The following is a 16,976-nucleotide window of genomic DNA, read 5'->3' on the forward strand; positions in this document are numbered from 1 at the left end:
AGGAACTGCCTGCCTGCACTGTCAGTGGTTATCTCACCAACTATTCCTATTTTTTATTTCATTTCCATTTTTCCATTTTTCATTTTTAAAAAAGCTTCCTATGTCATTAAAGAAAAAAAAGACAATAAGAGTACCATGAGTCTTATCATCTTATCACAGAAGTTAACAACCCTGTCTCTCTCCCCTCCCCATCTCCAGCTCTGCTCCCGAGTGGTTTCCCCAGATAGTTACCCTCCTGGATAATCTAAGAGGTGAAAAATGGAGCTGGTCAGGAGGAAGGGAAACTGACACTTGTGAGGTTATTAATTCATGTATCAGGCATTTTCCTAGATACTTTCACATACAAAATGAGCACAGAAATTTGCTGTGGTACAGAACTTCTTGTTTCTGGTGAAGACATTGCTCTGGCCAGAGAGGCCCAGGGATAAATGATTCCATCACCCAGTAGAGGGACAGGAGCAGCCACACTCCCTGTGGAGTCCTAAGCGGAAGGAAGACTTAAGAGGGCCTTCTCTCAATGTGGCTCTGCTTCGTGACTTGGGTTCTTCAAGTTCCACAGCTCCTGTGTGAGCTAATTGCAATACCTTTTATTTGTAATTCTCAGTGTCCCAATTTTCAGTGGGTCAGCATCCCCAAAACATCCCCACAGTCTAGAAGGAACTTAACCTATAAAGAGCCCTTCTCCCAAGCCTGTTAGCTTCCTCATTAGATGTTACTGTGGATTATCTCTTTCCCAGTTCCCCACTGCCTTGCTCAAGGATGCTCTCATACCTCAGAGAAAGTTGGGTACTTAGCACCCTCCAGAAACAGAATTGAGTTCTTTTTTTCCTTCCACACTTGATGACAACTCGGTTCCTACTACCACTGGTGTGATTCAAAGTGTCCATGCTTTCCTTGGGTTCCCAGTTCATTATCCAAGGACCATCGTGGCCCAACCTTAGCTGCAACGAGAAGGGTTCCTGTGGACCTCTCCTTCCGGGTCAGCACACTTGACTCCAGGCCAGGGCCAGTCTGTCTGAATCACAGCATTCCAGTTGAGCCCCCCTCACCCCCACCAGAGGCTTCTGCAGCTTTTTACTCATACAAACAAAAATAAATCTCACTACCGGCCTCTGAACTCCACAGCAGCTTGCTTCCCCCGTCTCCCCAAGCGTCCCATGGCTGTGAGTGGGGACTTGGCACTCTCCCCACCGACATCACTTTTTCACTCCCTGCGCATCCTGTGTCCTTCTCTCACCGTGCGACCCAGAGATCGGAATGGGACGTGACGGCCGGCACAGGCGCCGTGCACAGCTGCCAGGAATCTGACGGGTAAAATCTGGAAAAGTTAGGAGGGCAAATGCTAAACACACACACACACACACACACACACACACACACACACAGCACCACTCAGAGAGGGCCGGAAACACAGACACCCTCAGAAGAGGGCCTGCAGACTCCTGGTCCCTCTTCCGTCTGCCATTCTTTTGAAAGGTACTGGGCCAGTCTCATGACCCAGGTATGACACCCCCCAGAGGCCCACAGGTACCCCAGGAGAAGGGGGAGCAGCTTCATTTAACCTCCTGAGACTCCGTGAGGGCATGTGGGGAACAGGAAGCAGTTGTGTGGTGACTCACTAGGCAGAGCCAGGTTAAGGGAAGTTGTCTGCGGGCGTCCCTGGGACCGGATGATGGCAGCACAGCTCCAACCACCCTCATACAGCTTGACCCCACCCCACCCCTGGGGAACCAACAAGGTTGCCACCTCCCTGAGAGCCCGCACGGCCTTTGTTCACCTTTCTGGCCCTGAGCCAGAGGTCTGAGAACTCAGACAGAGCTTCCCTGTACCCTGCTCCTAGGTGTTTCTTCCGTCCTGTCATCAGAACACACAAGCAGGCTGTTAGCCCTCGGCCTCCCTTGGTCACCTGGCTTAAAAAGGCCAGCTTTCTAAAGGTGGGATGGTTCAGGGTCTCAGGAGCTCATTATTGTTCACTCAGGGTGAGGAATGGCAGCCAGGTCCTCTTCTTTAGAGTCAGAGCAGAGCTGGCCTATCATTTCTGCAGGCAGGAATACTAAGATGTGAAGAGTCTCGGTGGGGCGGTGGCAGAGATCTAGTGCTCAGGTCCCTGAGCCCCTGTCCTCTTCCCAGCCAGATCTCTGTTCTGTTCCTTCTCCCCCAGAAACACAGAGATTTGGGGGCTTGTGATACCAGGAAGAATGTTCCTGGCAGTGGAAAAGCTGGATAGAGAACAGCAAGATCTGGGGAAACGAACAGCTGGAATGCCGCCGCTCCGCATGAGGAGGAAGAGTAGAGCCCCTGTTCTTCTTCTTTCTTTAATTTTTTTTTTTTTTTTTTAACATTTATTCAGTTTTGAGAAAGCACAAGCGGGGAAGGGGCAGAGAGGGAGACACAGAATCCGAAGCAGGCCCCAGGGTCTGAGCTGTCAGCACAGAGCCCGATGTGGGCCTCAAACTCACAAACTGCGAGATCATGACCTGAGCCGAAGTAGAATACCCGACCAACTGAACCACCCAGGCGCCCCCATTAGAGTGCCTGTTCTTACAGAACACCCGAGCCGCTAAATAGTGGCCTATGTTAATTCGATATGAAGAAAAAATAAATTTTTTTAAAAATGCCACAAGGGGAGTTTAGTGGACTGGGTATCATCGTGCAATTGGTCACCCCACAGGGAGGGACTGCCACCCGAATCCCCTGAGAAGATGGCCGGCAGCGGGGGTGCTTTCCCCTGCTGAGGCGACAGCAGCAGGATGACTTCGTCAGACTGGGCCTCTCAGCTGCGTTTCTCATGCCTGCCTGTGGCCTGTGGCCTGTGCCTTCCACCAGCTGTGGTGGCAGTGGCAGCAACGACTTACTCATAGGAAGAGGTCCCCAGTAGGTCACAGAGAAGCCACCCCCAGCATTCAGAGGCATGCCCTTTCAGTTTTACTGTCGTTGCCAGTGAAACCTGAGCGCCTTCCTCCCTGACTGTTAGCGGCCGGGGCCAGCACTGTGGGACCCGTCTCGGTTGGCACGCACACCAGTCCCCCTGCTCTGAGCCTGTGTCTGTGTCCTTGCTGGTTGGCGTGTGGCAGAAGATCAGGAGAGGGCGGGACAGGGCTGGGACCTGCTGGCCTGGTCCCTGCCAGATTTGTGTCGGTGCCCTCCTGCTGTGCACCCAGGGAGCACACCGTCTGGGCAGATGCCAGCAAATCATTTTGCTTCTTGGCCATGGTCCCCACAAGAGGAAGCAGCACAATAGTGACCATGTTCTGTAGTGACAGACCCAGGGCCTATCTCAGAGGGCCGCTGCCACTCGGGGCTGTGTCAGACTTGAGAAAGTTGGGCTTTCACAGATGTGCGTGGAGCGTCCCTGAAAGATGTGAACGTCCATCAGACAGACAAGCCTCCAGGCCATGTGGTCTTCGAGGGGTGGTGCCCAGACCACTGGTGCTGAGTGAGTTGGTTTTTTAGCGGCGCACAGGAGATGCTTTGGCTTTTTATTGTGCAAGTATAGCTTGCACTAGTAAGCTTAAGAAGAGGCTAAGCCGGGGCGCCTGGGTGGCGCAGTCGGTTAAGCGTCCGACTTCAGCCAGGTCACGATCTCGCGGTCTGTGAGTTCGAGCCCCGCGTCGGGCTCTGGGCCGATGGCTCGGAGCCTGGAGCCTGTTTCCGATTCTGTGTCTCCCTCTCTCTGCCCCTCCCCCGTTCATGCTCTGTCTCTCTCTGTCCCAAAAAAATAAATAAACGTTGAAAAAAAAAAAATTTAAAAAAAAAAAAAAAAAAAAAAAGAAGAGGCTAAGCCAAAAATAGTTGCCTTAAAGTCAGTTTAATGAAAAAACACCAAGTTAATAATCATACAGGTTGTGCAGAGCAGCGGCAAAGGAGCACAGGTAGAACACAGGACTGATGTTGAGGAAACACTGCTGCTGGGCGGAGGGCGGCTGATCTCATCAGCCTGGGTGTTGCTCTCTGTGAGCATGTGAGTTGGGTCCAAATCCATCACACCGTATGGACTCCTGCTGCTGTGGGTATTAATAATTCGTTGTCAGCATCACTGTTTTTATATTGCCTTTGAGCGTAACCTTTGTTTTCTGGCCATCCAGTGAAGTAAACTGAAATAACAAATGCACTCTATATAAAGTGTTCGCGCTGAGCAGTACCCCTCTATATGCTGCCTAGGTAATGTGTGTGAAACCACTTTCTATCCAGGGAAGCTGACTCCCCCTTGGTGATTTTTAGCCCAGGGTCTGTCTTTCAGAAACCTGTAACTTTTAATACCATCGGGGCTTTCTCTGGCCGAGGCAGGGTTTTAGTCACACGCTGTTCCTCAGGCCATCTAGTCTGTGTTGATTGTTATTGCAGTACTTTGCCCAGTCCTTGGGCCCGTCCCTCAGGCCTGACAGGGACTGGCTGTCCCTCTGGAGCGGGGAGAGTTTCAGGAGGCAGGATGCTGACACACTGTGTAGTCAGGACCCTGGCTCGTCCACCCACTTGCCTACTCACTCTGGCTCACTCACCGTTCTGTGTCCCTGTAGGCTGTCCTGGAGGACCAGAGTCAGATGAGGCAGATGGAGCTCGAGATCAGACCCTTGTTCCTTGTACCAGACACCAACGGCTTCATTGACCACCTGGCCAGTCTGGCACGGCTGCTGGAGAGCAGGAAGTACATCCTGGTGGTGCCCCTCATCGGTGAGTCAGGCCTGAGCAACCCTGCACGTGCGCAGCAGGCCCCTCTACACACATGCCCCACGGCCCGGGGGGCTACACAGGCAAGGGAGCCCCGCGGCGTGCGTATGACAGGATTTGCAGGGAAGTAGGGTGTGCGTGGGGCAAGGAAAATTGTTTAAATAATCAGAGCAGTTCAAATTATTATGGCTGATCCACGGCTTAAACTGCTTGAGCAAATGGACTCCTGTGTCCCAGCAACCAGAGGCTGCATGAGCCCAGCCCTTGTTTTTATCCTTATAAAGCTTGCAGTAAAACAGCAAAGCTGGTTCCCGTTATTGGTAAACACTCAGCCCTGGCAGATAACGGCAGTGCTGCTGGGTGGTCTGGCAGGGAGGCTGGGAGGATTTTGAAGTGGTTAGATGCCTTTGGTCTGATTGTCTTGTAGCTTTTCATGATCATTCTGTTGGTTCGAGGTAGCATTCTTCTGGCCGGTGTCACCCTAAGGCCAGGCTGATGGAAACCCTCCAGAGCAAGCCCTTGGCTCATGCCTGTGGATTCCTGCCACTTGGGCCCTTACCGCTGTCTGGTCACTGGTGCTGGTGCAGGGTCAGCATCTCAGGACCCAGCTAGCTTGCTTCCACCCTCAGGCCAGAAGAGCCCAGCTGGGCTGTCTCCAAGGGACTGTCTAGGCACTGTCTTAGTTCTTGGAGCTCTATGGTGGGTCAGCCTGAGGATGGGCTGTGGGCTCTGGGCGCCTGGTATCCCTGATAGAGCTCATATAGCTGATGGCCATCCTGTGGAGGGAGAGGGCCTGGAAGGTGACTGGCTTTTCAGTGTCCCCTTCTCAGCAGCTGCTGGGAGCCAGTTCGGGATCCTTGTCCTCTGGAAAAGCTGCCAGACTGGCAGTCTGCCTGCCAAGCCACCTCTGACATCCATGCCAAGATGTTCCATTGGGCCTCCCCTCCTAGTCCCAAGTGTCTTAGTGCCAGATGAGGGTGGAAACAAAGGGCAGGAAACATCCGCCCCTGCAGAGGCTATAGAACCCTGGGGGGTTGTGGGAAACACGTTAGCACCACCTGAGAATGTTGGCACTGAAGCAGCCCTCGTCCCGCCTCCACCCTCCCTGTCTTCCTTCCCCCTCCCCATGTGGCCTGGCCAGAACCTCTAAAACCCAGGCCTTTAGACCTAAGGGAAGGCTTTCTGTTCTTCAAAAGTAGAGCAGCAAGACCATCAAGTTTTTCCAGCTTTCCCTCTTTCCTCACAGCGTCCTGGGGTGGGGCGGCTATCAGGATAACATGTCTTCGTGCTTTCCTATCCAGGAGAGTTTTAGGGGGAAGAAAGTGAGTAAGTGGTCATTTGTTTTGCTAATGGTCAGGAAAGGGTATAAACTGACAGAGGTTGCTGACATCTCAGGAGCCCCCCTAAGACTTGGAAGGAGCCTCAGACACCATCCGAGGCTAGCAGGGGTTTTGGTCACCAGCACCATCTGTGCCCCTACGGTGTGCTCAGGCTCCTTGTCCCTGAGGGATCTTACGGAAGGCAGAGCTTCAAGACCTTGGCCTTGAGGAGCTTGTGGTTCAGTAGGGAAAGCCAGATATGGTAGGGAGGGAGCAAATATATGAGAAAACCCATAGGAGAGGGACACGTAGAATAAATTGATGGCCCCCGTTGTTGCTGGGAAATGACAGCGCCACTACAGCAGTGAGGGCCAGCCTCTTTGAACCTTCTTCAGCTGGGCAGGGCCCTCGAATCTCAGGAGCTGTAAAGAGCACTCCTGTTCAGTGAGGCTCCCTCAGTGGATTCCCGCCCTGTGTCCAGAGCACAAAGGGTTAAGCAGACAGCTTTCCCTGCTTGTTTCTTGTGCTCTTTAACCTGCTCCTGCTCCTTAGGCCTGACCCTAGCATCAAGAAGCCCCGCCTGGTGCAGAAGCACAAACAAGCTTCCCCTTTGAAGCCTGTTTAGTTTGGAAGCAGGAAAGGAGATTTTGGGATGGAATACCAGTTTTTCGTGTTTGATGTTCTGTTTGCCGTACCATACGCCCGTCCACCACCACTTCCCAGCCTCAACCATACATTGTGTGGACATGTAGCAGCCTCAAGTTGCTGAAACCGTGGGCATTGTGTGTGTGTGTGTGTGTGTGTGTGTGTGTGTGTGTGTGTGCATTCCCACATGGGCCCTTTCCAGAAAGTGTCTCTGAATACCCAGACAGTGAGTGCCAGGCTCACCATGGAACAGCATGCTCATGCCGACTCCCCGAGCCATGAATCATTGCACTGAGGAGAGGCCTCAGACCCCAAACTCTCCCGGAGCCCCCAAGGAGTGCATATTTCCCACTTGACCTCAGGCTTTTGGCTGGAATTTTGGAAAGAATCTTCACCAGAAAATGAAGCCGTGTCCCAGACACATAGGCAGGCAGACACATACACACACACACGCATACACACACACAAACACGTGCAGTATCAGCGGAGTGTCTGTGCCAAGGGCATGGTTTGAGGGAATACCACGGCCCCTGCAAGTAAGGCCGTGACTGTTGCTTCCCACTTGGTGACCTGCCTGCACTGTGCCAAGGGATAGTGTGTAGAACTCTGCCCCTTGTGAACTTCTGTGGTTGGGGGTCCAGGTTGATGAAGGGGCTGCCTCTTGTCCTGTAGCAGCTACCCTTGCCTCTCTTGAGAAACTCTTTCAATTTGATCCTATAACTAAGGAATGTGATGGAGGGGCCAGGTTTCTTCTTCTGAATACAGCAGCTCCAGAAAATCCGTGTAAGTTCCTTCTTGGAGGAGGGCGGGGCCCGGGGGAAGGCGCAGAAAGATAGAACTCTGTGTAAAGTCTGGGACACTTCTTGCCTCCCAAGTTCTCCTAAGCATCATTGGAAGACTCCTTTGGGCAAGATGGATTCTGTGGTCTGGGAAGGGGCTGGCTGGGAGTGAGCCTAGGGAGCTGATAAACTTGTGGAACTATGTCTCATCAGTGATCAATGAGCTGGACGGCCTGGCCAAGGGGCAGGAGACAGACCACCGGGCTGGGGGCTATGCCCGTGTGGTGCAGGAAAAGGCCCGGAAGTCCATCGAGTTCCTCGAGCGGCGATTTGAGAGTCGGGACTCTTGTCTGCGGGCCCTGACCAGCCGTGGCAATGAACTGGAATCCATCGCCTTCCGCAGCGAGGACATTACTGGCCAACTGGTAAGACCTGTGGCAGAAAGGGAGAGCCCACAGTCTACCTCAGAACAGGGTCTCCGGGAAGTCAGGCAGCTCAGGCAGCCTAGGCAGCTGAGGGGGGCAGCCACCATTGAGGCCCAGGAGGGGCAGTTCTGTGTCCCCTAGATCACTCTTGGCACAGTTGGACCCAACCAAGCAGGGCCTGACGTGTATGGGAGGGACTCCAGGATGTGATCCTCCCCAGGAACCCCAAAGGCAAAAAGTATACCTGTGCCGCCTCCGAATGGCGCCCCCTCCTGCCCAATGGCCCTTCTCACACTTTCTTCCTCCAGGGTAACAACGATGACCTGATCCTCTCCTGCTGCCTCCACTACTGCAAAGACAAGGCTAAGGACTTCATGCCCACCAACAAAGGTACAGCTTTGCCTCTGCCTCAGGATCATCCACCCCCATGCCCTACCATCCTCAGCCCTAGGAAAGGGTTCCTCCACCACCAACTCTGGCCTGGGAAGTTTGATAAATCAGAGGTCAGGTTTGATGCAAGCCTGAGGCCAGACTCTGGAAATCCAACTTCCCTGTCACAGCTTCCCCCACTCCCCGGTGGACCCTGGGCCAACTAGGGGTGGACCTAGCCCAGGAAGCAAGGCTCTAGGCAGGGAGCTTTCCCACTCGGCATGGATCCATTTCCTTTCTTGGGTCCTCAGTGAGTTCTCTGACAGCAAGAATGTCTTTATGATTCAGTGTAGCTTATTCTGGCCATGGTCTCCTGAGCCCAGCCCTCTGCAGCTCTGAGAGGACAGCCCCCAGTGGTCCCTGGGGCCCACCTCCCTTTTCTTGGCCGTGTTCACACTCTCAGTTCATCCCTGAATGTTTGCCCTCTGTCAGGCCGGTGACGGAGGTACTTCCCTAGTGAGTAGTGGGCCTTCTCTTCCTGTCTCGGTGTCCTATGCCATCACACTTTGGGGGCAGGTGACAGCTTGAGGACTGAGCCCTCAGCCCAATTTTCAAGACCTCTTTGGTGACTGGAGTCCTGTCTTTGGCCCAAAGACCCACCTTGGGATGCTTTTCCAGGGGCTTGAGCACCTCATTCTCAACCCAGAATGCTTTCCTGCATGGCCCCTCGGAGTCAGCAAGGCTCAGGTGTTTTCTGCTCCTGGCTTCCAGGGGTCTGATGTTTCCTCCTAGGATGTCCTAGCTCCGTGTCGTGTACATACTTGGTCATTCTTACCACTTGGTCTCTGTCTATGTATAGGTAACTACATCCTGTCCTTTTCCTTTAGCCGTTGTTTGCTCATCTCCCTTCCCTGCTCAGTTTCCTACCCTGGCTTCCAGACTAGTCGGGGCACTGTCTTCTCCCCTGCTGCTTCTACCCGAGTCTCTGCACCAGGGGCTGGGAATGAACCCACAGGTGCTGTTCAGAGGGGTCCTGCCATGTGGCTTGTACATTCTGGCCCTCAGAGCCAGACCTGGAGCAGTGAAGTGATAAAAAGGAGTCCTGGCTGAACCAAACAGGGGAGCTTGTGTTCTGCTCCCAGGCAGCTTCCTAGAGGGGCACCTTCTGAGAGAGAGGTAGGCAGGACTGCAGGCCTTGTTGGGAAGTGTAGTTCAGATACTGCTGCGGCCCCACCCAGCCTCAGAGCTGTTTCTTTCTCAGCAGAGACAAATTTTGGCTTTCACCCTACTAGTCTCTCCACCCCCCACACACACTTCACCCTAAACAGCCTACAGGAACCCATTGCCATCCTGGGGACCGCCCCTATCAGAATTACATCAGCAACGGCTAGTGTAATCAAACCCCATTTGTCAGTGTGAATTCTTAGCAGATTAACTTGTCAGATTCACAGAGAAACCGTCACTAAATGTTTATGTGTAAACGATGTTGAATTTTAAAATCATGTGGATTATGGCGGATGGGGCCTGACAAGATGACAGTCTCTGGTTTCTAACAAAGTGAAGTTACCAGTGTCAAAACAGAGGATGTTTATTGTTAAAAATGTCTGAAAGTATCCACAGAAACCCCTGCAGACCCCTGCCAGCAACGCAGGGCCTTAGTCAACTGACCTAAGGTCTGGGACTCTCTTGGTCCGAGCCCCAGGGCAGGAGCGGTGGGGCTGCCTTGAGCAGCCAGCTGGGAACCCCACATTAGCACAGGCCAGCACCACCACGCCAGAGGGCCCAGGCCCAGGCAGTTGAGCTCCAGCTCCAGGCCTCCCCTCTGCTCTCTGCTCAGGCGGCCATCCTCTCCCCATCTGCCCACCGCAGCCCCTCACCTCCCACCCCTCCTCCTTCCACCTCTCCCCTCTGCTCCCCACCCCTCCTCCTTCCACCTCTCCCCTCTGCTCACCAGCGTCCTCAGCCTCTCCCTCCCTCTTCCCCCAAACTCCTCCCAGGCTGACGGCCAGTTCTCAGCCTCCCTGCCTGGAGCTGGCAAGCCTGAAACCGTTCAGGTCTGACCTGGACATTTGCGATTGCCCAGCCCCGCCAGCCCCCTGCAGTCAGCAAGCCCCGCAGGACATTTCCTGTGCCTCACTGTCTGCCGGACCTCCGTCAGGAAATACCCAGCCTGGGACTGAGGGGTGGGCCTGCCACCAAGCGGCCTGCCCAGGGGTGGGGATGTCACTTGTGTGGGTACTTGGCCCTGGTTGAATCTCCCCAGTACATTAAGAGGTTAGGAAATTAGGGGAAGAGAGGTAGTGGAAGACATCTTGCTAAGAGGTCATCTAAAAAGAACAAAGGCTGCCTGTGCTGATATAGAAAGAGCTTTAAAATATGTAAAATTTGAATAAAGTAAATATGGCTAGTATGATTATAATGTAGGAAAAAAGCTTATGTAACAAGTATACGTACTCACATGTGCATAAAGAAATCCGAAAGCACGCACAGATCGAGCCCTCGGGAGCAAGACAGAGACACATGAAGGGAGACAGCTGGATGGATGACTGTGACTTTTCCTTTCCTTTGTCCTCTTCTCTACTGTTCAAGGTTCTCACCATTTACGTGGATTACTTTCATGTAATGGAGGAAATCATTGGACTCTAGTTCAGGGCCACCTTAGCCGCGGCTCTGCCAGGGACCCTGGCCCTCCTTTCCTTAGAGCTCCCCTAAACTAACCCCTCTTCTCACATCTGGGAGCCTGGATACACCGTGGATTCCATCTTGAGCTTTCTACCTCTTAATACGTAAAGCATTGGCCCGCTAGCCTTGGAGGGAGAGGATGTGCAAAAAGAGAGTAGTAATTGTGAGTCCAGGACCAGCCATACAGTCAGAAGGAGTAGAAGGAAAGGGACTCCTTCTACCCCTTCAGTTCAGCATCCTGGGAGAAGGGTCTGTGGAGGCCAGTGGCTCAGGCAGATCTCTAGGCAGGAGGCAACACAGCCCTGTGCTGGAGGCGGGGGTCTGAAGCACAAGGCCAGCACTGGCCCAGCATGGTCCTCTCTAAGCCGATAGGGGAGGGGTACCCTCAGCCGATTGCGTGAGGGAAAGACTTACAGAAGGGCCAGGAAATGACCGTCCCTGACCCCTACGGGACCACATCCCCCCGCCCCCCACCCCAACCTCCAGAGAGAGGAGAGGCAGCCTGTGCCTCTGCCTCCTGCCCTCATTGAAGTCCTTCTGCTCTCTCCTGCCTACAGAGGAGCCAATCCGGCTACTGCGGGAGGTGGTGCTGTTGACGGATGACCGCAACCTGCGTGTGAAGGCACTGACGAGGAATGTGCCTGTGCGGGACATCCCGGCCTTCCTCACGTGGGCCCAGGTGGGCTGAGAGGGCCGCATCGGGGTCCCCCCGGAACCATTCCTGAGAGGCCACCAGGCGCCAGTGTAGCAACGAAGATGCCCACGTGCCTGAGCCACCAATCCACCCAGACAATAAACCATCCTCTTCCAACCCACGCCGTGGCCGTGCTGTGGGGGAGCTGCTCCTCACAGAGCCCCTCCTGAGGGTCGGGCGGAAGCTGCTGGGACCCTCCTGGGCTGCCAAGATTTAGCAGGGAGGTGGCTGGCTGCAGTGACAGCAGGTGGGTGAGCCAGATAGGCCACCCATGGTCTCAGCCTTTCTCCCCCCCTGTCTAGTTCAAGGGCTGGGGGAAGGCCTTCTCAGCACAGGGACTCAGACACTTTCTCAGCTGGAGATAGGGTAGGGGTTGCATTTCCATCAGGTGCAGGCGAAATGATGGGTCCCTTCAATCTTCAGAACCCCTGTCCTGAATGTGTCCCAAGAGGCTTTGGTCATGCCATGAAGAGAGTGCCCAGGGTGTGTGTCTCTTCTCGGAGGCCTGGATTCCCCTAGGGACCCAGGTTGGGTTCTGGACACTAGATCCCAAACAGCAGCCCTAGGCCCCACCTTTCCTACCCCTACCCCCAAACACCATCCATCCTGCTGCTTCCTGTCCTTATCCGTCTGAGTCCGTTACACTTTGCCACTCGTTTCCCCTTGGATGGTCATGGGTCTAGAGGGAGGGGACATATGGTCTCAGGCTCATGCTTCCTGGGTGGCCTTTGCCTGCTCCTCTCCCTCATTGGCCTTCCTTTTGTTCTAGTTCCCATTTCATGAAGTTTCTTCAGACTTTTCTCAGTCCCTCCCCCCCCCCCCCCGTTCTCCCTCTCTCTCCCTCTCTTTCTCTCTCTCTCTCTCTCTCTCCTGAATCCTCCCCTTGCCCCCCTTCCTTTTCTGGTGATGCCTCTCACCTCCCTGATCCCCTCAAGTTCTTCACCTCAGGTCCTTGCCATGGGGGTTCCCACTCTGAATCTTCCTCCTCTGGTACCTCCTCTGATACCTCTTCCTTCTCTGTGGCAGGACCCTAATAAAGTGTTCCTGCCCAAACCTTTCTCAGGCCCCTGCGCTCTGAGAAACTTCCAGGCTCCTGCAGCACCGCCTGAGGGTAGGATGGGCCAGTGCCTGAGAGGGGCATTGCCAAGCCTGGAGTTTTCACCCTTTCTAGCTTTGCCCTAGAAGAACTTGACACAGGGGCCTTTTGGCCTTTGAGGTTTTTGTTGCCTCTTAAGCTGGCACCTGTGTCCAAAGCCTCACTCGAGAGGCTTCCTACTGGGAATGGGTTCTCCCAAGCCAGGGACAGGGATGAGAGGAACTTGGAGGAAGACAGGGCCTTGAGGAGGAGCCAGGAGTAAATTTTGATGGGACCAGAGGGGAAATCCCCCAAAGCTCCCTGTCTGGACTGTACAGCCTGGCCAGAGGATGGGAATGAAGCTGTACCCTCCCTGAGGCCCCAAGATTATACCTGAATAAGGGGGTACTGTGCAGGAGAGCCACCAGTGGTTCAGGGGGATGAGTGCCCCAGAGCCTCAGAAGACGGACTCTTTGGGGTACAGGGTCCTGGCCTCTCCTTTGAGATCCTCTCCCCTGGATGAAGGCCAATGACTGGGTGGGTGGGAGACCTGTCTCTCCTTTCTGCCCCATTTGCAGCACTGATTTTGTTTCCCTTAATAAATTTTTAGTTATGAACATGCCTGACCTCTTGCCCATCTGTCTCTGGGATCGGGGAGGGAAGAAGGCGCAAGTTCTCTCTGCACCTGTAGAGGGTGTGTCTGGCCCCTCCACCCACCCAGGTCCTTGTGCAGGGCAGAAGAGAGGAGCGGGGTCCAGGGTCCTTGGTTACTGCTTTATTGCTGTTTGGTTCGAGTATAGAAAATGGAAGCGGCTCTGGAAGAGCCTGTGTACAAGGTAGGAAATATACAAACTGGGGAGGAGGGAGCTAAAGAGACCACGTTCCAGCCCAGCCCAGCCTGGGCTCGAGGTGGGGGGCCGCCCGGGGCGCATGCAATAAATATGGTCCGGGGCCCCAGGGGAGGGCGGAGGACACCGCGGGAGTGGGAGACCGGTAGGCCAGGGCTGTCTCAGCCCTCGGACTCCAGAGGGAGGGAAGGGTTGGCCCTGGGGCTAGTGCCACTTGTGCAAAATGAGGAACTTCACATTATCAGTCCCGGGGCGGGCGGGAGCGGGGGGGCGGAGGGGGGGCCCTCCGGCCGGCTCAGTCCCCTCCCCACTCCCCAACTCTGCCCGACGCTCCGACCCCAGCAGGGAGATTCACAGTGAGAATGGGTGTGGTCGCAAGGGCCGGAGGTAGGGCTGGGAGCGCCCCATCAGTGACACCCCTCCCTCCAAGAGCAGCGCGGAGCCAGGGGAGGGGGCCAACGAACCACAGGAAGAGGCGGAGAAGGGCCGGGGGTCTCCTTTGGTCAAAGCTGATATCAAAAATATAAATCTCCCTTCCCCCATCCCACCCCCGTCCCGGGGTTTCACCCCCCACCCCAACCCCCGGGCTAAGGCACAAAGCAGTGAGGCCAGGTGGGGCCGCCGCCACCGCGGCGACGCTGCCGCTGCTACTACAGTTGTCCGGCGCGGTGTGCCTGCTCGCGGCTGCCGCCGCCGCTCCCTGGGGCCACGGGCCGGGGCCACGCGGCGGCGGCAAGTCGGGCCGGCATGAGGCGCTCTAGGTCGGGGAAAAACGGTCGATGGTCCGGCCGTCGGGTCCGGCGGCCAGGTGCGCTCCCTGGCTCAGCACCTCGGCCGCCTTGTCGGGGCTGAGGCCCAGCTCCGCGGTGAACTTAGCCAGGGGTAGAGGCTCTCCAGCGCCACCTTGGGGTCGTGCAGGAAGTGCGTGGTCTGCGCCAGCAGCTCGGCCGCGGCTGCCTTGTCCTGGCTTCAGGCTCAGCTGTTCGGCCGTGAGGCGGGCCACAGCAAAGACGCCCTCGGGAAAGTCGAGCTTGCCCTTGCCGTCGGGGCCGGGGACGCCGGGTAGCCCCCCCAGACCCGCCAGCGCCCCGGCTGCGCCTGCCGCGCCACCCACGGCGTGCATTTTCATGTGGCTGATGAGGTTGCGTTGCTGTGCGAACTTGCCGCCGCACACCTGGCACTCGTAGGGCTTCTCGCCCGAGTGGATGCGCATGTGCTCTGTCAGGCGGTACTGGCGCGTGAAGCGCATGCCGCACGCGTCGCACGCGAAGGGTTTGAGGCCCAGGTGGCTGCGCATGTGGCGCGTCATGGTCCCGCGCTGCGTGAACTTCTTCCCGCAGATAGTGCACGGATAGGGCCGGGTCAGCCAGTGCGTCTTCTCGTGCTGTCGCAGCGTGGCCGGGTCCTTGTAGCTCTTGTCGCACGACGCGCAGCGGTAAGGCCGCAGCAGCTCGCCCAGGCCGCCCGGAGCCCCAGCGACCTTGTCCCCACTGCCTCCAAAAGGGGGCCCCAAGCCGGCGGCCCCCGCCGCTACCTCAGCCGCCTCGGCCCTGCCGTACAGCGCTTCCTCCTCCTCCACGTGAGCTTCCACGTGCGCATTCAGCTGCTCCGAGCTGGGGAAGCCCTTGCCGCACGGAATGCACACGTACAGGTTGTCACCGAAGCTCTCAGGCTCGCCATAGGCCAGGTGCGGGCATGGGTAGCCCTCGAGGTGGCCGCCGGGCGGGCTGGGGTCCTCGCTGCTGCCCGTCTCCTCGCTGCTGCTCTTGTAGTCGTCGCCGTCGCCGCCCGCGCCTGGCCCGTCCAAAGCTGCCTGGTAGCGCGGCGGCGCCAGGCCCAGTGGGGGTACCCCGGGCGAAGCGGCCGGGTCCCGCCGCGCTCCTCGCAGCGCTCGCTGGGGGAGCCGCGCTCCCGGCCCAGCTCGTCGCCGTAGCTGCCCAGGCCTGGCTCGTGCTTCATCCAGCGATAGGAAGGCTGGGTCCGTCGGGGCGGCCGGGGGCTCGGGTCCCGGGCTGCCGCCGCGCCACGGAACGGGTCCGGAGGCGGTACAGCCTCCTCCAGCTTCTGGAAGGGCAGCGGCGGCAGCGGTGGCAGGGCGAGCGGTGGCTCTTTGTAGGCTGGGGGCCGGCGCTGGGAGGACTGTCTGGGCGCGGGGGGCAGTTCGCGCTCGCCCGGCGGCCGCTCTGGAGGCGCGGAGCCCGGCGGGCTTTTTGGAAGGAAGGAAGAAGAGAGGGGAGAAGAGGAGATAAGGAGAGAAGAGAGAGAGGAAGGGCAGGGGAACAGAGGCGTAAGAATGAGACAGTGAGTGTTCAATGCAGGCATAGGGACGAAAGGAAGGATCGGAGGGCGGGTGGAGGCGGAGGCCGGCTGGGGACGAGTAGCAGGCCTGGATGACGGGCGTGGCGGCCCGAAGGCCACGGCCGGCCTCCCGTAGGGTGCATAACCGCCGCCGCCGCCCCCGCCGCCCCGCAGATGGCAGTACTTGCCGTGGCGCTTGAGGCGCTTTTGCACAACGCCACGAGGTCGGGGATCTGCAGGTAGCTGGCGGCGGCCAGCACGGCGCCCAGGCTCGGCTCAGCCCCCGGGGCCACGGCCGCTGCCGCCGCTGCCTCTGCGCCATCAGCCAGGCGGCCGGTGTAGATGAAGTCCAGCACCAGACGGAACACCGCCGGGCTCACCATGTCATGGTCCAGGTTGAGCAGGTTGTCATGCACCACCAGGGACTTGAGGTAGGCGCTGCTGGCCGCCAGCACGTTCTTGTGCGCGCGGAAGAGGGCGTTCTGCACCACGATGATCACGTCGCACAAGAAGCCCTTGGTGCGCTGGTTGTTGAGCTGCAGCAGCAGCTGCCTCGAGTGGCCCGGCGCCTCCATCGTGTCCAGCATCGTCTGCCCAGCACACTCTCCTGCAGGGACACACAGCAGCCGGGTCAGAGCCTCACGGAGCCCCCGCTGCCTGTATCCAGCTGGGCACTTCCCCCCACCCCCCACCCCACCAACTTCCCCTTCCCCTTCCCCTCAGCTAGGCAGGGGCATCGAGCAGAGCACCGCGGCCTGGGCACTAGCAGAGGATCGGCGGCCTCCTAGTGTGGAAGCCTGGGCCGGTGGCCTGGACCAAAGAAGGCGTAGGAGAGTGGCGTGGAGAGGGGGCCAGACTGGCCTGCACGCCCAGGCCCGGAGGCCACCGGGCCCAGGGGCTGGGTCCTGGGGACTTCCGAGGAGAAAACTGTTTGGGGGAAGTGACCCCTTCGGAGACAGTTACCCGATTTGAGGAAAATGTCCGCTTCAGGAAAAGTCATTCAGGGCCGAGAAGTTTGCCCAACTGGGATATTAGGGAGCCGAGTAAAAAGCGCCTCCCGCCTCGGGAGAAGTTGCCCCAGCTGGGGGAAGTGATCCAGTGGAGGGGAGCGCGGTGCCCGCCGTGGCGCCGCCCTGCCTGGGGGCTGTCAGGCCCTCAGTTGGGGCCGGGGCGC

General features: G+C 57.1%; 2 protein-coding genes across 2 annotated transcripts in view; one reads left to right on the top strand and one right to left on the bottom strand.

Annotated features, from left to right (window-relative positions):
- The window catches only part of SMG6 (SMG6 nonsense mediated mRNA decay factor), a 230,319-nt gene extending 217,041 nt beyond the window's left edge, over positions 1-13,278 (top strand). The window contains exons 16-19 of the mRNA XM_030296755.2: positions 4,518-4,671; positions 7,625-7,836; positions 8,145-8,226; positions 11,445-13,278. Coding sequence (XP_030152615.1) covers positions 4,518-4,671; positions 7,625-7,836; positions 8,145-8,226; positions 11,445-11,575 — 579 coding nt within the window. The 3' untranslated portion in view covers positions 11,576-13,278. The remainder of the gene's footprint in view (positions 1-4,517; positions 4,672-7,624; positions 7,837-8,144; positions 8,227-11,444) is intronic.
- Positions 13,279-14,077: 799 nt separating this feature from the next.
- Positions 14,078-16,976, bottom strand: HIC1 (HIC ZBTB transcriptional repressor 1). Its single transcript, XM_030296760.1, is given in 8 exon segments — positions 14,078-14,383; positions 14,386-14,471; positions 14,473-15,376; positions 15,379-15,838; positions 15,840-15,925; positions 15,928-16,011; positions 16,014-16,409; positions 16,766-16,976. Coding segments are annotated over 8 exon segments (2,175 nt in total). The 5' UTR covers positions 16,803-16,976; the 3' UTR covers positions 14,078-14,261.

The sequence above is a fragment of the Lynx canadensis genome, chromosome E1 (assembly GCF_007474595.2).
Source record: "Lynx canadensis isolate LIC74 chromosome E1, mLynCan4.pri.v2, whole genome shotgun sequence".
Taxonomy (NCBI): Eukaryota; Metazoa; Chordata; class Mammalia; order Carnivora; family Felidae; genus Lynx; species Lynx canadensis.